Source organism: Pelophylax lessonae, assembly GCF_965119305.1.
Source record: "Pelophylax lessonae genome assembly, chromosome: 1".
Taxonomy (NCBI): Eukaryota; Metazoa; Chordata; class Amphibia; order Anura; family Ranidae; genus Pelophylax; species Pelophylax lessonae.
This window is the reverse complement of record NC_138768.1, coordinates 611,083,348-611,108,461: the sequence shown is the minus strand read 5'-3', so window position 1 is coordinate 611,108,461 and position 25,114 is coordinate 611,083,348. Positions and strand designations below refer to the sequence as shown.

Genomic DNA, 25,114 nt, shown 5'->3' with positions numbered 1-25,114 from the left:
CCACAGATTGCAGGAAAGAAAATCGTTTGATTCCCCCATCAACGCAGTCAGTGTTGTTGGGGTAATAAATTCCGTGGAGCCTCCATTGTGTTCTCCTGATGGGGGCGGAGGAAGCCGTCCCTGCTGGGAGGACACAGTGATTATTGCTAGCTGCTATAACAGCCGCTAGCAATATTCACATGTAAAATCCAGTAGGCTGGTAATACTCAAGTTGAGATCAACTTGGATACATTCAGCCTTCCCATACAGGGTATTGTGCAGGCTATTGCATTAGGGTGTGCACCCCAGAGCACAAACACATATGCATGTATGTCAGCAGAGCATTGGACGGTGTCAGCAGAGCAGAGATTGGTGTCAGTAGTGCAGTGGATGGTGTCAGTAGTGTTTATTTTTATTATGTTTTTTACAATTTTTTTAGGAGCTCCATTGGGGAGCTTTGGTGAAATATCAAGGGTCTAAGCAGAGAGAAAGGGACTGCGGGCAGAGCTTCCCCAGTCCCTTTTCTCTGCAGCCTCAGCTACATCACAGTGAATGAATGGGAAGTGCTCTGTGCTGAGCGGCTAACTGTTTATTTACAAACTGAAGCACAGTAAATAGTTTATTATACTTCAGTTAAGAATGAACAAAGGAGTGATTGGTAAAGATCACTCACTGTGTTCATTCATTTCTTCATCCTGAAACATCTCCAGCAGGAGGGAAGCTGGCAGCACTACAGGGGGGAGACAAGTGGCGCCAAGAAGCTGGGGGAATCGGTACTGCACAGGTTGATAAGGGTGTGCCTAGGCACACCTGGCACAACCTGTGCGCACGCCTATGCATGGTTCCAATCTAGTCCGGCTCCTGCTAAAACGGCCAAGATTCGAACCATCTATGGCCAGCTTTAGTGCACCTTTCTGAACATGTCTTATGTTACACTTATAATTAGGGTCAACCCCCCCCCCCCCTTACCTGAAGATCAGGATCCTTCTCCCTGGATCTGTGAATAGAAAGACTACAGGTCTTATCTTTCACAGCAGCAGAAGGGCTCGTTGATTGCACTGTCACAAGTGCGGTGACATCATTGCACTTGTAGTTTATTGTTTATTTCCTCCAGCCCCATAACTATAGGTCCGTACCCCTGGGGCTGGGATTTACAAATGTATGAAACCCACAATGCACTGATCCCGGTGGCAATGCTCTGCAGACTTCAATGCAGGGGCGTAACTATAGGGGTTGCAGGGGTTGCAATCGCTACCGGGCCCCATGCTCCAGGGGGCCCGGTAGCAAACCAGTGGGTAAACTTCCAGGATCGCAAAGGTCACACTTGCGACCGGACCCTGGCATTGCACCACTGTGGGGAGGCCCCAAGATTGCAGGAAGGGGGCCCACAAGATTGCAGGAAGGGGGCCCACTGCAGAACTTGTGAAAGAATCCTGCTGCGGGACCTTAATAAAAGGCCATGCAACGAGTGTAAAGAGCCCCAGGATTAGTGGGAAGAGCTCTGGGCTTGAAGGTAAGGGCCCCGGCCAGGGGTCTGGGGGGCCCTTCATGGTTTCTTGCATCAGGGCCCTGAAGGTTCTAGTTACGCCTCTGCTTCAATGCATAAATGTACGTTTTTTATTTTATTATTGCAGGTGCATTTAATAAATCTTTGCACAAGATAGATCATGCCTTTAAAGAGAAGAGAACCAGGTTTTACCTGCATTCTAAATGTTCCCATCCATAAGTGGAAAGATAGAGATAACTGATAAATCTCCACGTGTCTCCCACGAGCTAGAGGCAGCTGTCAGTGTGCAGCATGCTGTGCGATATGCATTTTTATGTGACATTTTGCTGCTTATAATCGACACTTACTGTTTGGCACGTCTCACCACCAAGAGGAGCAGCAGAAAGGCTATCAGTAAGGTTAACATTGCAAGATATAAACTGAATGTGTTGATGACCCAGAAGTGCTAGAATTACTGCCTTCTCTATCTCACTCTAGATTTATTTGCTTGTTAAATCTAAGTGATCATGTAACCCTTATCTTCCAAAATATTAACTGTGAAATGAACTGCTGTCTGACCTGGAAGAGAATGTGTGTCTGGATCAGGTTGAACTTGACAAGCTATTGACTTGTACTGAGCTAACAGTTCATTTCTCTATATCATTATCTACACTGCTGCTTTTTTTTAGAATAGAGATTAGTAAATGTATGTAGAGACCTCCTGGTGGGTACATCGAATTGCCTGTGACTACTTTTTCTAATCTCCTCAGTAGACACCTCGTAGAACCTCAGAGTTATTACTGATATAAATCGAGTGGTATTTTAAGGAGCGTTAACCTATGCAATAATGTTAAGTTTAGATGCATACGGAAGAGTCAGCAAATCCGTGAAATTAAACTTCCACTGAATTGTAAAAAAATTGATCCAAAAAAAAGAGAAGGCACGGTAATGAAAATACCACCTGTTATGCTGTAGTACAGGGGTCTCCAAACTTTTTTTTAAAAAAGGGCCAGTCTACTGTTTTTCAGTTCTTAGAGGGTCCAGACTGTGGTCTGCGTGAGTATAAAATGTCCTGGCATTAGTGGAAGTAAACACTGCCCCATGATTTGTTTTAACTGGAGAAATAGTGCCCCATGGTTAGTATCAATGGGAATAATAGTACCCCATTAACAGTGTCAATGGGAGGAATAGTGCCCCATCATTGGTCTTAGCAGGAGGAATAGTGCCCCATCATTGGTCTTAGCAGGAGGAATAGTGCCCCATCATTGGTCTTAGCAGAAGGAATAGTGCCCCATCGTTGGTCTTAGCAGGAGGAATAATGCCCCATCATTGGTCTTAGCAGGAGGAATAGTGCCCCAGTAATAGTGTAAGTGGGAGGAATAGTGCCCCATCATTGGTCTTAGCAGAAGGAATAGTGCCCCATTGTTGGTCTTAGCAGGAGGAATAGTGCCCCATTAATAGTGTAAGTGGGAGGAATAGTGACCCATCATTGGTCTTAGCAGGAGGAATAGTGCCCCATCTTTGGTCTTAGCAGGAGGAATAGTTCCCCATCATTGGTCTTAGCAGGAGGAATAGTGCCCCATCATTGGTCTTAGCTGGAGGAATAGTGCCCCATCATTGGTCTTAGCAAGAGGAATAGGGCCCCATTAATGGTGTCAGTGGGAGGAATAGTGCCCCATCATTGGTCTTAGCAGGAGGAATAGTGCCCCATTATTGGTCTTAGCAGGAGGAATAGTGCCCCATCTTTGATCTTAGCAGGAGGAATAGTGCCCCATCTTTGATCTTAGCAGGAGGAATAGTGCCCCATCATTGGTCTTAGCAGGAGGAATAGTGCCCCATCTTTGATCTTAGCAGAAGGAATAGTGCTCCATCATTGGTCTTAGCAGGAGGAATAGTGCCCCATTAATGCTGTCAGTGGGATAGATAGATTAGTCTTAAAATATGGCTGTGAGTAGATTTAAAGTTAGTTCGTTTTTGGCTGAACTTCTACTTTAAAACAAGTAAGGCCCCTTTCAGATGGGTGGACTCCATCAGCAGATCTGCCTCCCCAGCTGGGAATCTGTCCGCTGATCCCTGCTGAGCAGGTTGATGACAGGTCCATGTCCACTCTGCATAAGCCCGCTTTCCTTTATGGAAACAGACTGCTTGTCCATTTCCATCCGACTGTCATCCAGTCAACCAGATGGACGGGAAACGGATCTCCTATTTGTCTGTCTTTAGCCGATTGGATGTCGGCGAGTGTCAATTAACACACATCCATTGACATGCGCCGCTCCATAAAGGGCAATGGATGGTCCGATTGGGTTCACCTAATAAACTAACAGGTGGATTCAATCAGTACGTATGTGTAAAAGGGGCATAAAGAATGCATGAGAATTAAAAATAGTCAATGTTGACTGAGAGAGTGAAATTACGCTTTAATATGTAGTAAGCATGTTCTGAAAACAAAATATGTCTGTTGTGATTTCGTTTTGAATAGAGTAGGGAAGCCTAAAGCCCCATACACACGTACCGATTGTCGGCCGTAAATATTCGGCCGACGACCGATCGGCCGATTGTAGGCTTGTTAGTATGATGCTTCCGACAGCCGACAGCGCATTTTCGGCCGAACAGAATCTGTCGTGCAGGCATTAAAATTTTTGTTGGCCAACACCAGAACGGCCGATTGTTCGCCAGTCAGTACAGAATTCGGCCGACAGACAGCCGATTAGCAAGACTGGGCATGCTCAGAAAAGAAAAAAGACAAGGAAAGTTAACCATCACATGACATCACTTCTGCAGTCGGCTGTTGTTGGCCGACAAAATTCGTGTGCAGACTTTTGCAGTTTTCAACAGACACCGACAGCCCTGGACAAAAGATGGCCGATCGTTCGGCCGACGATCGGTACGTGTGTACGGGGCTTTAGTCCTTCTATCTGGTATTTATTGCTGTCTGTCACTCCATTGGAATGATTTTCCATGCTGGGTAACTAGCACAGAAGGACACTGACAGTAAATGAAACCTACTTGTTCACATTAGAGGCCATCACTAGGGCAGTAAGCAAGGATATATCTCCATGTTGGGCACAAAGACAGCAATTAAAATTCAAACCCCACCCCATCAAAAACAAAATAACCATTTTGTCCGGACTGGCCTATAATGACAAATTCAGAAGAGTGTTGAGCAGTCTTGCTCCATGTAGCTTCTACGTCTTATACAACTAATAGACTATTCTATAGAAAAGAAATCAGGTGCGCTAAAATTCACTAGTGTCACAAATCAGGAAAAGGTGTGACACTATAATGAGTGTCCCCCATATACCTGTGATGTGATTCCAAAATTGATGTGCACTTGAACGGGTGTACAGTAAATACTATGCACCCTGGTGCATATACTTGGTTGTGTTATGGTGAATAGGTGATGATAAATGGATAATGTGATACAAACATAAACCAACAAAGTGCACAAGTAATTCAAAGAAAAAGTGTCCAATATTTCAATGGTTGCCACCTCAGTGTATAGTCCATATACATATAAAAGTGCATAAAGTCCCAATCGTCCCCTCACAGGCTAAAGTAAAATCCACTCTGTGGGTTCCTCTAGATCCGTGGGGTGCAGATGGGTTCCACCACCTTTGTGGGGATTAGCCCCTTACCATAGAGAAAAGAGGTTAAGGACGGATAATCAGCCCAGTAGTGTCTTGGGAATTCAGGGAGGTCACCGTGAAATAATCAGATAGTAAGTGTGGCCTCTTACCGGATCGCTCAAACCAAAAGGCGACTGCCTCACTGATCTTTCAGTGTCTCAACCCAATCCCGGTCCACTCTTGTTCTGGGTGTTACTCTCCGCACAGGTGAGGGCTTCCACGTGTATCTCACAGAAACAGAATCAGACCATAGCGCAGAGACACCGAAAGATCAGTGAGGCAGTCGCCTTTTGGTTTGAGCGATCTGGTAAGAGGCCACACTTACTATCTGATTATTTCACGGTGACCTCCCTGAATTCCCAAGACACTACTGGGCTGATTATCCGTCCTTAACCTCTTTTCTCTATGGTAAGGGGCTAATCCCCACAAAGGTGGTGGAACCCATCTGCACCCCACGGATCTAGAAGAACCCACAGAGTGGATTTTACTTTAGCCTGTGAGGGGACGATTGGGACTTTATGCACTTTTATATGTATATGGACTATACACTGAGGTGGCAACCATTGAAATATTGGACACTTTTTCTTTGAATTACTTGTGCACTTTGTTGGTTTATGTTGGTATCACATTATCCATTTATCATCACCTATTCACCATAACACAACCAAGTATATGCACCAGGGTGCATAGTATTTACTGTACACCCGTTCAAGTGCACATCAATTTTGGAAACACATCACAGGTATATAGGGGACACTCATTATAGTGTCACACCTTTTCCTGATTTGTGACACTAGTGAATTTTAGCGCACCTGATTTCTTTTCTACACAATTTTATCACCATTTGGTTCGAAGGTTGCAGCTATTCACACTATTGATCCTGCGCACTTATTTAATTTTATACACATAATAGACTATTCTATGCAAAAGTTTCTTTAGATTTAAATAAAAACAGCCACACTCAGTGATTTTTTCACTGCTATTTTTTTGGCAGAGCAAATTTACAAAATTAGAAGAGTTTTTACAGTGCTGCAGGCTGCTTTATTCACTTTAGTAAAAACAAAGTTTTTCTAAAGTACATATGGGAGCCACTTTTTATTATCAAGGTGCTGTTTTAATGTCAGAGAGCGCGTGGGGTACATAAAACAATTTACTATAATGAGACAATGATTTGGCCAGTACCACACTTCCTGTCTTAGGGTGTCTCCATTCTGATAGAGGAACAACGGAGACACCTTTGGACAGCAGCATTGTCAATTTGATGGGTAGTGTTAAAGGGATTGTAAAGGCAGAAGGTTTTTTTTATCTTAATACATTCTATACATTAAGATTTAAAAAACCTTCTGTGTGTAGCAGCCCCCCTCAGCCCCCCCAATACTTACCTGAGATTGTCTTTATTTAGCGATGTTGCACGAGTGTCTAAGCTGCCTGGGACTCCCCTCATCATTGGCTGAGACAGCAGCGTGACATGATTGGCTCCCACTGCTGTCAATCAAAATCATTCAGCCAATCAGGAGAGAGAAGGGCCAGGGCAAGGTCACAGCTCCGTGTCAAACAGCAGCGTGGCATGATTGGCTACCTCTGCTGTCAATCAATATCATTCAGCCAATCAGGAAAGAGAGGGGGGGGCTGGGTCGCGGCTCCGTGTCTGAATGAACAGAGGGTGGCTCGGGTGCTCCCATAGCAATCTGCTTACTGTAGGGGCACTTAACAGGAGGGAGGAGCCAGAAGAGCCGAATAGATACCCGAGAAGAGGAGGATCCTGGCTGCTCTGAGCAAAACCAACTGCATAGAACATGTAAGTATACCATGTTTATTTAAAAAAAAAAAAAAAAAGACTTTACAATCACTTTAATCTTGGTATACACGATGAGATTATCAGACAATTGATCGTCTATTTTTTTGCATGCTAGTCTCCATATTGAAAATTAAGAAGTTACTAAAGTTAGGAAAACTCTTGTACGACAGAATAAAAATTTGGAAGTGATGTAATGTATTTGTTTTGCAGTCTCGGACAAAAACTGCACTGATTAAGCGAAAATCGTACAATCTGGTATCGTACGGGAACATTTTTCGTTCTTGTCCCATTGGATAATTTCGCACGACTTGTCCTGATTGGCTCTCGAAAGCTGTTTACTAAAAATCAGATTATCGTACGAGCACTTCGAAAGCGGTATTTTTCATCTGATTTTCTGATCATGTGTACGGGCCTTTAGATAGACTTATAAATGGTATGTGGTTTACCTGGGCAGATGCTTTTTGCTGGACAGCTTGATCTGTTAAAGCAGGGGTGTCAAACTCCATTTAATCCTGGGCCGTATCAGCATTATGATTGCCCTCAAAAGGGCCAGTTGTATCTGTAAGACTAGATGTCCAGAGCATCCCCTACCCTTATACAAGTAGTCAAGAGCCTTTCCACCATCATAAAATTGAGTCCCACACCTTCCCTTACAATGCACCCCGCTTATCTTTTGCTGCTGCTTGGAAGAAGCTGTAGGCATTGCTGGAAAGCAAAACGTACAGGGTCTGGAGGAGGACCAGAGAAGGGCTTGAGCTCTCCTGCAGCTGCAGGAGAGGTGCAAAGGGCCACATGAAATGGCCTTGAGGGCCAGATTCAGCCCGCAGGCCTTGTGTTTGACACATGTGTGTTCAAGGATGGGTAAAAATAAGAGACTTACTAGCTGGATCACCAGGCAAAAATAAAGAAAAAAAGAAAATTAATGCAGTTACCATATCTAAGGATTGATAGGCTGTAATATTTAAAACTTTTGTTTTTGAGTTTAATATGCTTCAAATGAAAGTTACCCTCTATTACCCCCCTTATTTGCTTTTTTTTGCTAGTTAAAATTGTATAAGCTGCAATGTTTTTTTTCCCATTGTGTATTTATCAGTGACTCTACATTTTTTCTTTCCTTTTTTGTCTACAGAGGTCATATGAACACATGGCAAAAATACGAATCTCAAGAGAAGTTCCGGCAGATTGTAACTGCCCAGCAGGTAAATGTGGTGTGATGATTGACATCTTTGTGCCCCTTGGTGGCCTTGGTAATCAAAGAAAAGCACAGAGCTCTGTATTAGTCCAGTAGCAGAGGTCTGGAAAGGTCACCCTAATGTTCTTGTGTTTGGTTTGTTTTGCAGCTTTTTTGTGTTCAGAATTCTTAGCTGCATCAATACGTTCTTTAATATTATTGACGAAGGAGAAAAACTTGTGAGCACCTCACTGCTCATTCCTCGTAGATATTGACAATGAATAGACAAAAACACATTTTCTTGTTTTCTGGCAATAAAACTAAGCAATGGAGTGTTGAATTATTATTACTGGCAATGTTTGCATTATCAGGTCCAATTGTACTCTATGCTTGGATGAGCTGATATCAATTATCAATTTGTGTGTTCAGGGATTTGTGAAACGCTGAATGCGGCAACTGTAATGAACTCTGATGAAACCATAACCTCTCGCATCTATCCCCACCGCTTTTGTCTGTTGTGTTTAATTTATGTATGATTAATTTTTTTTCAGCCTTGAGCGAAAGTTGTTCTTGTTCGACTCAATTTGCTGACCCAGGTGATAAAGTATAGGCGGAATCTCTAGGACTGAATTTACAACTGCAACAGTATAGTCAAGATCACCTTTGACAGAGGCAACCCACAGGCTTACACAGCAGCATTGTGTGGAAAGGATTGATGAATGACAGTTCAGGCTTGGTGTGGAAGATGAAAGGCTATGTTTAGGGCTGGTATTCAGGCTGGGGTCTCTTTTTTCCCCTGTGTACATGTGGCAGCGGAGCTGACTTGTGACGAATGCAGCCTGCATAACAGCCTTAAGGAATGAAGCAGCCTGTGACAGTTGGCTCTCGGTGTACAATACTCCTGGCAGAACTGTCCCATGCTGCCTAACTTGGAAATGTAATACATTCTAATAGCCGGGGATGGATTAGTGAAACTTCAGGCTGCTGTCTCTAAGCTTGCTGATATGATTTGTGGTATTTTTATATGTGAATAAGTACTGTTATATTGTGCTTTAAAAATCTGCTTTCATAGTAGGGTATGTAGGTGCTTAGCTAGCCATGTTAAAGGAAGCCTATATGGAGGGTAAAGCTGACCATAGCTAGATTGAAATTTGGTTGGTTCAGCAAGGACCAGTCACATTTTTAATCCTCATATGAAAAAACAAAAAACTTTGACCAGCGCTTATGAGGTCCATTTTACGTTGGTGAATGTTAGTTATTCAGTCTGTGCATGCATCCCAGTGCATGAAAATGGGGGCATTCAGTCACTTCTGATGGTAGAGTATAGGAACTAGTGATCGACCGATATAGTTTTTTTTTATTGCTGATACCGATACCGATATTTTGGTCATCGCATATCGGTATTGGCCGATATTTTCGTACATTAAAAACATTTTTTATATATTTTTTTTTTGACAGGTACTCTTGTGGAGGGATCTGGGGGTATAAAAGACCCAAAAACCCCTCCTCTGCACTTAAAAGCATTCAAAACGCCAAGTTTGGCTGTTTTGAATGCTGTCATTTTTTTTTATCTGGTGCAGAGTACCCGGAAGTGATTGCATGACATCACTTCCAGGTTTTTACATGGAGACCCGATCAGAGCCGAATGCGGCTTTGATCGTGTTTTCAGCGGCCATGCAGGCTGCTTGCCCGGGAAGACAGCGGGAGGGGGGCGGACGTCCCCTCCCGCTCCTTGTAATGACAGCCGATCGGCTTCTCAGCCGCATTCGTTGTCATTACAAGACAGCCGACCGTCGGCTATGGATGCCGGTACCGGGGTGATACCTCTAGCTGCAGGCATCACTCCGGTACAAGCACTTTCCCGAAATATCGGCAATATTGGTAACCTCAGGGGCCGATTCCAATATATTGGGGAAAGTGCATATCGGCCCCCCGATATATATCGGCTTTGCCGATTATTGGTCAATTCCTAGGAGGAACACCAGTTTAGAATGGATGGGATGGCTGCCGGCTCTAAACAGAGCTAGATGGGACTCTGTAATAGACAAGCAAGGGAAGGGAGAAGAGAACACCCCGCCACCTTTAATCTGCTGGCCTTTTATCTCCTCTCTGTGAGTTTTAGATTGTTTTTATGAAATAAACAAACCCTTTAATGTGCACTGAGATGGTGCTGCTCTCTTCTCCCTTCCCTTGTCAATCCTTATATGGCCTTTCCCATAGGAGAGAAATTAATCTAATGTTTAAAAAAATAAACCATCCATCGCTAGCTTTAAAATACCTTCTGAAAATATTAATTGAACCAGGGGCTTTAGTGCTGCCCATACATGCTGTGATTTCTTTTGTTCAGCCTGTTGGCTGATGGAAAGAAATCTAACATGTCCCCCCCCCCCCATCGACACCAATCAGTGCGGATGGTCACATCTTGACTGCCAGCTAAGGTATTCTGACAGACGGGGACCTGATGCAATCACTGTTCAGCCAACAATTTTCTATTCAGCACATTCAACAAAATTTGACTGAACGATCAACCTTTGTTGACCCGGGTGGTGCCACCAGGGACACCCACGGCTTGAATTTTAGCGTGAATTTAGCAGGAATCAGCCAAAATTCCAGCCTTGTATGGCACCTGTTGGACACTGCCTTGCAACAGGTATGCAAAGTGAAAGTTCAAAATTTACTGTGACTTTTCTGAATTTCAGAGCATTGAGGCTAGAGAAAGCCAGTCATCTAGCATTATGAGATGGAGTTCAGAAATTGCAACTTGCATATTTCTCTTAGTACCAGTGTCCATTATTTCCTTATTTGTTTGCTGCTGTGATCTGATATTCTGCTAGAGGATAGCTACATTCGTTCCCCATGGTTCCATTGTATGTAGGAACGTAGCCATCCTGTCTTGCTTGCCAGATGTACTAGTCACTATGGATTATTTGGATATGTAGCATGCATAGAGCAATGAAGTGATGGGGAAAAGGAGAGGTTCAAGAGCTCATGGAGGATGTTTAAAGAGGTAGAAAAACACACAAATAGAATACAGGATCCTTAAGTATTAGACGTGTATGGAATTTTTTTGGAGACTAAGGATATCATTTAGTGCAACACAGTGGCACAGTTAGCACTTCCACCTACTAGCACTAGGGTCATCAGTTTGAATCACAATTACCGGCACTACTTGCATAGAGTTTGCATATTCTCTCTGTGCTTGTGTGGGACTAATGTTGATGCATAATATATCTATATCTATATATATATATATATATATATATATATATATACTGTATATATGCAAAACTCTATGTAAATTGATGGTGCTTTATAAGTACCTGTAATAAAAATGCTAGTTGCTTGGCATCTGTGCTGGTCCAATGGATTTGTCAGCATCACTGACTCTGGCCAAGTATGTACATTGAGAGTTCTGTCTGCATTCAGACGATACTTGCTGCATCCTAGTCTTGGGTCAGTGATTTGAAGTAATGAAGCCAGAGACAGCTAAACAACTGGAGATCAGCAAATTCAGCCTACGTGCTTCCATGAATAACAGTTTACTTTGACAATACCTGGCTGATTTTGCTTATCAGTTGATCCAGGCACCGATTAGATCCCTGGGAAAGAAGTATGGTTAAAATTATATTTGTGAAGATGTAATCGATTTAATCCTAATTCACCCATATATGTTGATAAAAATCATAGCGGGCTTGGCAGCTTGCTATTAAAAAAAAATTCAGACAGGCCTCTGCCATCCTTGTACTTACTGATGGGTGACCATCTTTAATCATTCTGTGATCAAGGGTACATGCTCATGTTTGATAGAAAGTGGATCTTTTGTATGTGATGCAACATGACATCAAAACAATGCAGAAATTATTTTTGGTTTTAAATTCATGCTGTCATTGCTGACTCTGAGCAATCAAAAGTCTAAAATCAGAAGTTTTTGGCCATATTTATATAAAATGCACTTGACAGTTGTACAGCAAACTGCAAGTTAGGAGCTCTTGATACTATTGTTTTCCAGAATGCTGCAGATAATCATTCACAATGGCAGCTTTCACTGTTATATTGATATTATATAATATACTGTATATTATATTGATATTGTAGTATTAATCTGAGAAAGTTAGTGAAAATATGCTTGTATATGCCCAAGTACTCTTTTATGGATGACAGATCCCCCCCTTGCTGGGTTGAACACTACTATATATTTGCTTCTTTCCCTTGCACAATGTATTTTAGGTTATATTAAGATTCTGGTTATAGTTTTGTATATTCACAGGGGCTTGTGAGTTTGAATGATCTATTGGTAAGGCGTACCTCTGCTTTTCTGCTTCACTGCCACTAGAGCTTAACATTACATCACTTAATAGAGCTGTGCAGAAGAAGGATACGTATGCCTGCAAGCGCTGAGCCAGGCTGATCTGCAATCACACTGCCATTTGTACAAGGCACGGTTGAGGTAACAGTCTCAGGAAGCTGAATTGTGTGGAGTAGCAAAAATCTCAGAACTGTATTTTGCTACCGCCAAAAGCTTTCCCTTTTCTTGCTAAATCTAACGCTAAAAGGAAGTGCTTCTGTTTGCATTCTGTTTAAGGTGACGCTATTATAAATACGTATGGTGGTCTGCGTAGTGTCTGAGAAAGGGTAAAATTATACAGATGTCTTCTCTGGCCCTGAAAAAATATACTAGCCCAGGGATAGACAAACCCCAGGAGGCAGGTAGCCAGATTGGCTGGCACCAAACTTTGGCATTTTCTGTTGATGCCGGTTAAATACATTTTTAATGAGCATTTAAAGGGGAAATGTAGTCTTTAATTTATTTATTTTTTTATAAATATACATCTCAAAGAAAATAAATCAATGTAAGCAATTTTACTTCCTCTGTATAGTATGTTATTATTTCAGATTGTGGGAAAAAGTTTGGATCTCTTTGATCCTTCATTGGCAATTGGCTACTCTTGCACCATGGAGTACATTGTGGGAGAAAGGGGAGAAGATCACATTCTCCCCCATACTCAGAAGAATTTTCCTTTTTTTCCCTTTTAAGGCCCTAAGAAATACAACATGTATGTGCAGGCAACAAAGGGTGTCCGATTTACATTACTACGTCTGCTTTACCAGTTTTAGTAAAAAGGTTTGCTTTAAAGCTGAACTCTGGAAAATATCTAGACACACAGTTCAACGAAATAAATGAGAAATTGATTTACCTGACAAAGTATTTATTTTTCTTTCCATCCAGTTCTGAGATTTACACAGTTGTGTCATATAGCACAGCCCTGTCTGGCAGGACCTGAGTTTTCACTTCTGCAGTTAAGTAACACTTACAGATTTTGATACCCCCACCCCCCCCCAACCTGTGACTGGACAGTGAAAGGAGAAGCAGCAGATTGATGAGTAGATCTCTCTGTCTGTCTGCTCTCTCCTCATTTCTCTTATAAAATCAGAAGCACGGGAAAAAATAAAAAAATATACACACATACTCACCTATATGGCTGCAGCATCGGTTCAATGCTGCAGCTGTCCCCCACTGGTTCTAAACAGAGAACTGAGTGAACACATAAGCACTGATTGCTCAGTTCTCTGTCTTAACTGAGCAGAGAGCGGTGCCTGTCAATCACCGTTCTGTGTTCTGCCCTTCTAGTGTTCACTGAAGCGCCAGGCTGTGCACAGGACAGGATCGGTTGGCTCAGGCTCTCAGCGGCGCGCTGAGAGGCTGAGCCGGCTATAGGTCAGGCATCCTGAGTGGATCCCAACCTTAAAGTCGGTATCCTTCCAGAGCCTTGGACCAGCTCTGAGACATCAGCCAACAGCGGGCTTTAGCTGATGGCTGAATTGAAGTCACAGGAGTGCAGAACGAAGTGCACTCCTGTGACCCAAAAAGGTTTGGCCATACTTCTTTTGAACAATTCAGCACATCTGATTGACTCCTTGTGCTGCTTCTCCCTTCCCCCGGTCTTAGTTGTGCTGTACTAGGACTGCAAGAGGCAGACCTTGTCAGATTCAGGTATTTTACACATTTTTTAAAAGTACATTTAAATCTGAACTCTAATAAAACACAAAATCATCCCTTGCAAAGGGGCTGCACCCATGCTACAAGGGCTACCTGCTTGTTCAGGTTTAGGGGATTTGGAAAAGCACTTTTTACTTATCATATCCTCCCCTCCAGCAGGCTAATTTGCGCTTGTAGACTGATCCCTGCAGCCTCTTCTCCCCTGCACTCTGGTGGTCTAAGGTTCTCTGATGTCATTGGTACCAATGCAGGGTTCATAGTCCTGCATTGGATATGAGGATGCTGAGGGACAGTCTACCATTAGAACTTGAAGGAGAATCATTTGCTGGGGAAGCGGAGGATCGGGTAAGCAAAATGCTTTTACCATCCCCTAGCCAGAGACGAGCAGTTGACCCTTGCAATGGAGTAGCCCCACTGCAAGGGAAAAGTTTTAGTTTTACTGGAGTTGGGCTTTAATTGGATAATATTGAACACAGAGCTGTATTCGTTTGCTGCCTGGAGTATAGCTTTAACTGTGCTAACTGATAATTATATCAAAACTGGCCATACAACATAACACCAATGTAATTATTTCAGGTACTGTCAATTTACGCAATTTCAGAAAAATATTGGTAATTTCTTTGAAAAAAAAAAAAAAAAACTTAATGGGGTTCCCATGCATATACAGCTGGCCATAGATGGGACAAAAACTGTCCAGTTCAGCCAGGACTGCCTTATTTTCGATCCATCTATGGCTATTCCCTCTCGAGAGAACTCCATCTAATAATCCACTTCTTTAAATTGGTAATGTTGCAAAAGTTTTGTTCAATAAGCACATGCAGCCAATCGCCTGCAGTGCTGATCAGTGTAATCCGACAGCAGCGGAGATGTCCTGCTGTCAGAATACAATAGCACAGCGGGGAGGATTCCTCCATCCTTGCTTTTGTGGAGGGGGAATCAGTCTGTTTTTTTATTGGTTAGCCCACTGGTGATCCATCCAGCCAGCTTAACAGTGGCGCACACATGGATGAATCAAAAAGAGTTATGGTCTGTGTATGGCCACCTTATCTGCTCAGTATATCATAGCAGATACAGTATAAGCTGTGCCATGAAGTGTAGGGCGGATACATACAGAATATCTTTTCAGGTAAAAGGAGTTTTTGACGACTTGTAATACAATTGGCTCTCCATTTTAAAAACAAAATATCTACTTTAAATTCAAAAAATATCATTTACTTTTAATAATTTTTATTGAAATTACAAGAGTGGCACTTTTTTAGAACAATAGTGCAAATAAATGTTCAAATTATCCCAAAAATAAAAAAAATATTCAAAAGTATAAAACATCGTGACATCAAATAGAAAGATCCCAACGTCCGTAAATCTCTCCGGTGGGAATACCAACAAAATGAACAGTATAAATGTAGGGATGGAAAACAAAGCCATAGCAAAACATAGAGACAAGGAATACACTTTTGACCCAATAGAAACCAGTCGTGTAATTCCCAATGAGAACATCTATCAGGTAATGCAGGAAAAGGTTATTGCACAGTAAGAATGGGCGGGGGATGAACAGAAGGGAAAAGGGGGAAGGGAGGTGGAATGGGAGAGACCTATAGGGAAGAGAAGCCACTGTGTACTTGCCTAAAAAAAAAAAAAAACAACATCTAGATAAAACTGTATGTTCCATCAAAAGTAACTTGAGTTTATAAATTATTATCAACCAAGTAAAAAATAAAAGGAAAAAGAGAAAAGAGTGGATCAAGATAAAGTAAAACAAGGAAAAAGGAAAAAAAATAAAAGAGAAGAGAGGGCAACCAGATACTCCTTAAAGTGGAGTTCCGGCCTATTTTGCAACTTTAGTGATTCCTGGAGTGCTCGCTATGCTGATAAACAATTGGGCATTTTCAATTTTTTTCGGGGGTCCCTTACCTTATTTTCAGGGCATTTTTGATTGTACTTCCTCCTTCTCCCCCCTCTGTGGCCATGGCCACCGACATCACTTCCGCCTTTGCACTGCATTCTGGGAGCTGTTTGTCATCACTCCCAGGAGGCTGGAATCAGGAAGAACTCCCAGAACACTCCCTGAAATCAGGAAGAAGGACACAGCAGATTACACTGTGGCTTCAGATGCCCACATCCAAGATGGCCGCACTCAGACAGCGTTTTTAAAAGTAAGATTGTGACTAAAATCCAATACTGTACAACTTGTAAGTATGAGAATAGCGGATCTGTAAAGGGCGATGGATTAGTATTATAGGGGTATTTTTAGTTAAAAAAGGTATTTGAGGCCGGAACTCCGCTTTAAGGCACAGATAGATATGGTATCCATGAATCCCATGTAGTGTCACATTTCTTAGTCTGTCATTGGTCCAGTTAAAGAACAGGATTGGATTGATCAGGGAAGATCTTAAATCCAGTTAAGTTTACTCTTCACATAATCAAAGGGAACCATTTACTGCTTCCAATATTTAGCTATAGTTATTCTTTTTGCCAAAAAAAAAAAATATGTAATTAATTTCACCAATCAAAGTTATTACAGTATTAGAAAAAAAATGATACATGTCTGGAATCCATCATAAATCATTGGAAGTCAGGACACGAATTGAATTGTCATCTATCGGCATTATTGATCTCAGCCTCTTGTTTCCAGTGGCTCATACAGTGACAGTGGGCTTTCTTCCCAACATGAACCAAATCATTTCTCTGATGTCTACATTCTTGTGTGTCTACTCAACTATTCAGGAATAATCATAGAAGGAAGTCTAGCCAGTAATATATATAAATGGATAGAGACATCAGTTTATCTTCTTAAGGGCCTACAAGCTGTCAGCACATTATCATACATGGCTCCATTGGGAAGCTCAACTATGGCTCCTGTAACCAGTGAGCAGAATGGATATGGTAACAGTAAGGGGCCTGGCCAGAGATGACATATGCACAGTATGTTGCTTAAGAGTAATTGCTATACAGTACATACATATAAACTGGCCAGTAACAGCGAAAAACCATACTCTAAATACAATCCACAGTAAATATTTTTGGCAAACTTACAAACTGTTAACAGGACAATAAGTTGTCAGCAATAATAGTTGCATTCTGAGAGAGCGTCTTTCTAGCCAGCAAGAAGGAATAGAAAAGCCACATGCAAAAATGCTAAACAGACAAAATATTTCATATTTTCATACTAACATTCAACCCCAATTTATCTGAAATACATACTTTCTTTTTATTCATATCTGAAATTAATTTTAAAGAAGTGCTTGTATTGTGATTGCATAATATAATATTATATTTTAGCTTGTTATTTTGAAACCCACAACTTTTTTTTAGTTTATATGTGCATTGGGGAAAGTTTTTTTTTTTTGCTGTTTGGGTCCCTTTAAAGAGATTTCCCCTAATTTTCTGTTTAAAGGACACAACAGGAAGTGATAATAAATCCCTCCAGAAATTTCTCCTTATAGGCAGTTGTCCCTATTGGAGTATTCCCCTTCTTTTCTTGTTCCAAGGACAACCATAGAAATTTGGATTTTCCATCACTTTTTATTAAGTTACAGTGGTAACCAGAACAAGCCGAGAGGGTGGATCACCCCAGCTAGGGAGGAGAGAAATTGCTGATATTATACATCACATGACCAGCAGATCAGTTTAGGCTGTCTTATAAGTTTGGCTTTCACAATGCTGAGTTGAAATTAACAATGTGGAATGGACAGGGACAGACTGTTTACACGGCAGGTAATGATTTTATACACTTCACTTGTGTTACATGTTGCTCAAGCACTGTAGACTATACAGTGGCAAAAATAATTATTTGATCCCCTGCATATTTTGTAAGTATGCCCACTTACAAAGAAATGAAAGGTTTATAATTGTTATCATAGGTGTATTTTAAATCATAGAAGCAGAATATTGACTGTGGTTCCAACTGCCTTGAGATCATTCACAAGTTCCTCCCTTGTAGTTCTGGGCTGATCCCTCACTTTTCTCATGATCATCCTTACTGCATTAGACGAAAATCTTGCATGGAGCTCCGACCGAGGGCGATTGATGGTTATTTTGTATTTCTTCCTTTAGCGAATAATCGCTCCAACAGTTGTTTCCTTCTCACCAAGCTTCTTGCTGATGGTCTTATCGCCCGTTCCAGCCTTGTGCAGGTCTACAATTTTGTCCCTGACATCCTTTGACAGCTCTTCGGTCTTGCCCATGATGGTGAGGTTTGAATGGAAGAAAGAGATTAACAGGACTAATCTGTGTACCACATGAGAACATACCTGGGCACTCAGGGTCTTCTGTGGAGAGGCGAAGAGAGGCTAGCTATTTTTAGGATATAGGTGGGAGGTTGTCTATTACTCTACTTTCATACACTAACTTTGTGTCATATTTTCTCCCCCTGATTAGCAGCAGGAGGCACTATGTTACTGATCAGAACACTATGTACACAGTGCTGTATCTTACATAGTCTTGACCCCTACACTGCATTCACTATGTTGTACATTATAATCCTGACCCCAGCACTGTGTACGCTATGGTATACATTCTAGTCCTGACCCTACATTGTACTGTATATGCTATGTTGTAAATTATACTACTGACCCTGTACTGCCTTCAGTGGTGTATGTGTGTAAAATATAATCCTGACCCCTGCACTGTTAACGCTATGTTGTACATTATATTCCTGGTCTCTGCACTGTATCCGCTATGTTGTACATAATACTTGTGACCTCTGCACTGTGTATGCAATGTTGTATATTATACTTCTGATCCCTGCATTGTATACACTATGTTGAATGTTATACTCCTGTCACCTGCACTGTATATGCTATTTTGCATGTTATAGTCCTGACCCCTGCACTGTAAATACTGTGTTGTACATTATACTCCTGATCCCTGCATTGCATATGCAGTGTTGAACATTACACTCCTGATCCATTTACTGCATTTACTATGTTGTACACTGCACATGCTATCTGGTATGTTATACTCCTGAACCCTGCTCTGTTTACACTATTTTGTACATTATACTCCTGACCACTGCACTGCATATGCTCTTTTGTACATTATACTCTTGGCCCTTTTACTGTATATCCTATGTTGTACATTATACTCCTGGCCCTTGCACAGCATTCACTATATTGTATCCCTCCCAACTTTTTGAGAGGGGAATGAGGGAGACCTATATGCAAAAGTATGTAGACATAGGACACACTCTCTGCCATGCCCCCCTTTAAGGAGAACTGTACAAAAAAAATAATTGGTTAAACCCACAAGTGCTTTTTTACCACTACTGTTCCTTTATATTGGCTTTTGGAATTTACAAATGCAGAAATTTAGAAATTGGCAGAGAGGTTTAGCACTGCAAAACACTTTTTAATAGATAAGTAGTGCATTTTATATACAATTATATAGATCAGACCTAAATGAGGGGCAAATTAGGAGGAATGAGGGACAGAGGGACTATGTTTTCGAATGAGGGACAGTCCCTCGAAATCAGTTGGGAGCTATGTATATTGTACACTATATACTCCTGCTCTGTATATGCTATATTGTGCATTTTGCTACTGACCCCTGCATTGTATATGCTATATTGTACATTATACTGCTGATGCTTGCAATGCATTCACTATGTAGTCCATTCTATTAAGCCAGAAGACAAAGTCCTAACTAGTTTTATTACACAGAATTTATTCCACCTACAACAACCTTCAGCCCATCAGCAGCCACAACAGGCGTTGCAGTACTCCACAGGAAGATCAGAACATCAAATGATGTTTTCTACATATTTTATGCAATTTTCTGTCCTTATTTATTCAGGTGAGGTATTTTTAACTTACTGTATATTCTACTATAGGTTAAAGATATGCCTCTTGCAGAACCATTCCCATTTTACATTTTCATATTTGCTGAAAGCCAAAGAGTTCCCGTGAGCTACCTCTCAATGTTAGATTTTTAAATTGCCGCAAACACCTCACTTCTCATAAAAAGTATAAATAATCTAAAATATATAAAATGTGTTGCGCATAATAAAATTCTATAATCATCAGATTTTTATTATGCGCAACACATTTTACATATTTGCTGAAAGGTCCTCTTTTAAATGTGTACTGTTTATAACAAGAATGAACCTGCTTTAAAGAGTTTATCTGTAAACACTGCGTATGTATTTACAATCATCACATATCGCAACCATGTACTTCTGAGCTGTAGGCCTGTTTTTCGCATTATCTTCTTAAGTGTCCTAGGGCTGGGTTTGGTGCCCACCCTCTGAAACTTAAACAGAGAAGCACTACACGTACATATCTCATCTCTACACATAAAGGATGCACCCGCACATCATATCAAGATCATTGGGTTTGAGCCAAACACATGTATAGGCTTTGTTGATGTAAGCATGTGGATTGATGGCCCTGTCTGGAACATCGGCTTTAAACGGGATTACAGCTAATATAAAAAAGGGGTCACATGTTGAAATAGCTTCCAGTTCTTTAGCTTATGGATAAGTAAGCATCAACAACAGACAGGATCATTTTGAACATACTGTGCTAATTTAAATCAAATCAAAGTTTATAGAGGAGCCCCTTCCATATTGTTAGAGGGCCCCTTGTACATCACACCAGTTAGTGTAATAGAATACATTCACAAAGGATTATTCCCAAAACATGAGGTAGCTTTAAACTCTTGCCGAATCCACTGATGTCAAAAGCTACATTTACCCTGTAAAATATCTTATGAATGGGCATGGAACATTTCAGGTTTTATTGATAAAGAGCATAGAAGAAAGCTGGATTGGATCCTGACCTCGTAATGGAAATGTTCTGCCATGGTTCCTGTAGAGCAGGGTCAAAAAAACACTAACCCTATGGGCGCTTCCTGGTGTTACTGACCTAAAGGTTAAGCCTAATGTATGACTGACATCGTTGTGAGATTAACTAAAAGCAACTCCTAAAATACTAAAAGATTAGGGAGGATGTTCAAGTTGGAAACAGCACTCAGAACTAATTAGGCTGATTCAATATACCTTATGGCTCTGTAAATTGTCTTTTCTATACAATCTGGTTGCAGATGAACGCTGGAAAAAGTCATAATGCAGAGGCAATACCAAACTTATTTTGGCCTCTCAGCATCTCTTTATTATTACCTACCAATCATACACAAATGCCTTGTAGAGTATGAGAATGTAAGCGTGAAATCCTCTTCTAGCTAATAAACAGATAATGATGATTCTCTTGGCGCGGTGGGAGAGAAGTGAACAGGCATTCTTCAGTCTGAGCTGTGCTCCCCCAGGGCTAGGAGTTTAGAAACAGGAGCTGTCTGTGCTTTTACATCACTTTCACAAACTCAGATATATCGTAAGGATTTAGGAGTAGTTTGGAAAGTAATGAAAAAATAGGTAATTGAGAAAAAAAATTAAAGTGATATTTTGCTGTAAAGAAGAAGTCAACTTAAAATGTAAGTGGCTTTATAGAAAGCACGAATTTCATAAAAGTAAGCCTATAATGGTTTTTATTTTTATTTTTAAGGCTGAACTGTGAAAAACTGGAACCTGGAAACCTTCCCTTAACTGCTAATTTATGCTGACCAGGCACAGCAGTTTTACTCACTCAATCCTCCACTCCCACAGGCTCTCCCTCGGCTGCTAAACTGGTCCCTGTAGCCTCTCTCCGCTGCATTCTGAAGGTCCTATGACATCATTAAGACCGATGCAGTCTTGCATTGGACATGAGGATGCTGAGGGACAGTACACCGCCAGAGCAGAGGGGAGCACCGTTTGCCAAGAGAACGGAGGATCAGATAATTAAAAGTACACTTACCATCCCCTAGACCAGGGGTCTCCAAACTTTTCAAACAAAGGGCCAGTTTGCTGTCCTTCAGACTTTAGGAGGGCCGGATTGTGACCAGCCAAGGTAGAAAATGTCCCAGGCCCAGCATCAGTGAGAATAAATATGGCCTCAGGGTTGGTGGTCAGTAGGAGGAGGAGTAGTGCCCCTATTAGTAAGAGGAATAGTATCCCATCATTGGTGTCAATGGAAGAAATAGTTCCCCAATTTTGGTGTCAGTTAGAGGAATAGTGCCCCATATCATTAGGAGTAATAATGCCCCAAGGGACAGATAAAGGCTAGCAAAGGGCCACATCTGGCCCTTGGGCCACAGTTTGGAGACCCCTGCCCTAGACTAAGCAATCAGTTTACACTCAGAAGTCTCACTGCAAGAGATGACTTCTTCATTTTCTGGCATCAGCTTTAAAGGGACGCTGTAACTAGATTAAAAAAGAAGATGAACCCAGTAAAACAAGGTGAAAGCCCAACTACTGCTTGGCTAAAAAGAAAAACAGTCCACATCCTTAGAAAAAAACGCTCCGACAGCTATACTCACCCAGTCTCTGGTCTCTGGTGCTGCCCCTTACAGACTAACCGATCCAGAAATGCTCCATCACTCCTACAGAATGAAAGACGCCCAGTGTCATTCAATCTATTTGCGCAGGACTAAAAGGAGATTGCTGCAGAATGGAGAACCATGCCATTATGTGGAACGAGTCTCTGCAGCATTCAGTAGCCTCCCACAGGTAGAGGAAGTTAATGATGGGAGGACCTGTGATGTCACATGATATTATCCTCTGATCATATAATAAATATGTTGGTATGTCACAGTATGTCACTGGGTCATCAATTTTGCATGGAAGAATGTGTTATGGGTGGGTTGCCATTGTTCAAATTTTTTTTACCCCAAGTGTTTTTTGTATCTGCACAGATAACCGAGACATGGAATAAAAAATAACATATGTAAAGAAAAAAAATCCTTTTTTCTGATCTTCATTGACAGACACAGCTCAAGAATCTTCTTGACCATTGGGTTATGCTGCCCCCTACAGAAGTAGGACACTAGGCAGGAAAAAGCTTTACCATGCCTATGGGGCAGTTCAGTGGAGCAGTTCCTGCTATAGGAACTCAGTTTTGTTGCAAGCAGTGTGAGACGAAATTTAACCCAACTCAATAGAGGGGTGGGTGCTGTGTCCATCAGTGGACATCAGAGAAAAGGATTTTACGGTAAGACAAAAATCAAATTTTCTCTTTCGTTCATTGACGGACACAGCTCCATAATCTTCTTGACCATTGGGACATCTCAAAGCAGTGTCAAACATGAAGGGTGGGAAAAAGCACAGCAGAAAAAAAATTCCCAAAGGCTAATCCTAGCCAAACAGGTAACATGGAGCTCAACCTGGAACAACTGGAGCTTCACCTGAAACATACACCCTCAAAGAGCGAGAATCCACCACAGGTGGGACTGCCCACGTACTCAACAGAGACTCATCAAAGGATACCGTCTATCAAAACGCTTAGGTACCACCATATTGCCTTTAGAATAACTCCACTGACTCGCGACAATTTTGTCAAATAGGCAGGAAAAAGGGAATACCTTTGCTGCTTTAGAGGATCTGCGGGCCCCAAGCGGACCGGCGCCTCTGACGCAGCAGCAGCTGTACCCCTGTGTTTAAAGTTTCCTGCACTGATACAATCAGTGCATCCACCAGTGCCTTTTTATGTGCATATGCAGTAAAAGAGGAATCATCCTTACTGTGAGAACACTCAAAGTACGTGGACGCAGACCCAGTAGGGTCGCTATATACCAAGCTCACTCAGAAAACATAACAAGCAGGGGAGGCTGCCGACCTCAGTCCCGCAAGGAGACGCCGGCCAAAGGTCCACAAAAGGACCACCTATTAGACCCCACAAACAAAGCAAACGGGTCACTCTCTATAGAGGACATAATAGGACATAGCCCCATTGAGGGGAAGGGGGGACCACCCGCCATGATGCGGACGCGCAGGCAAAGTACCCTCGCATGGCGCCACCCGGTTCAAGGGAGGTGCAGTGACTGTTTAGAGGGGTCTGGGGGGATGGAGGGGAACCCTGGGGTCCGACCATCCCAGGGAGGGGCCACTGTCCACCCGGAAGGACCACCAAGGGAGAGGGGGGACACTACTTACCATACCATGGAACCGGATGGGCACCACTCCAGGCAGACCACCGCACCATCTTGGAATGGGGGTGCTGCGGGCCAGAGGCACGCTGTGACACAGGTCATAACTAGGGTTGTGACCAGAGCAATGCGTCCTCGCAAAGAGTTTAACTCGCCGGCCAGCCCCCATCCAGTGGGGCTATGTTGCGGCCAACCTAGCACGGAGCTAAGGTCGGTCGCCCTCGCTGGCCAGACTGGGAAGACCGTAAGGATCTAGGATATCCAGTCCGTCGCCCAGTCCGGCAGTTGATTGTTGTTCACACAGGAACAGAATTGACTGTAGTTCTCACAGGAAGAGAAAATAATAAAAGAAGAAAAAATTCAGTTTAAACAGGAAAAAATGCTAGGACCAGAGATCCCAGCAAGGAACCAGGTCCTTATTCCTGACTAGGCAGACAAAAACTAAGTGCCTACAGCAGGAAGTGGGAGTATATCCCCTGGGACTGCCCCATAGGTGTGGTAAAGCTTTTTCCTGCTTAGTGTCCTACTCCTGTAGGGGACAGCATAACCCAATGGTCAAGAAGATTTTGGAGCTGTGTCCATCAATGAACGAAAGAGAAAATATATATTTTATATAATTAAAATCTAATGATGCAAACATATGTTCTTTTCTATTTCTATGTTGGCACAAAATATCCATTGGGAATACATACTTTACCTGCTGATTAGTCAGCATGGTAAGCTAAAGCATTCAAGTCTCCACCCTATTTTATATGTTATTCAAGTGGTTTGGTGAACACGTAAACAGCGAATCTGAGAGGAATACAATGAAGGTGTAAAGCTATTATAAATCGATTAGTTGTTATATCCCTACATGTGTTCAAAAAACCAATACAATCAAATGCCATCTTCATGCAACCTATTTTCCCAGGATGCTTCTTATTAGCAGTCCACTCTTCTTATTATTCCGAAGTTCCTTAGTACAACCTGTATGGCTGCTTGCAGCAAGGACAGAGGAAGGACAAGGATAAATACCATACACATGGCTGCCTGCTTAGGATGTTAATGAAAAGCGTTTGTGACTTTTTATAAATAATAATTTCCTGGTGAACCTGTCAAAACA

At 42.0% G+C, this 25,114-nt stretch overlaps 1 protein-coding gene across 1 annotated transcript in view; it reads left to right on the top strand.

Annotated features, from left to right (window-relative positions):
- The window catches only part of COL25A1 (collagen type XXV alpha 1 chain), a 613,974-nt gene that overhangs the window by 9,737 nt on the left and 579,123 nt on the right, over positions 1–25,114 (top strand). The window contains exon 2 of the mRNA XM_082263198.1: positions 8,019–8,088. Coding sequence (XP_082119324.1) covers positions 8,019–8,088 — 70 coding nt within the window. The remainder of the gene's footprint in view (positions 1–8,018; positions 8,089–25,114) is intronic.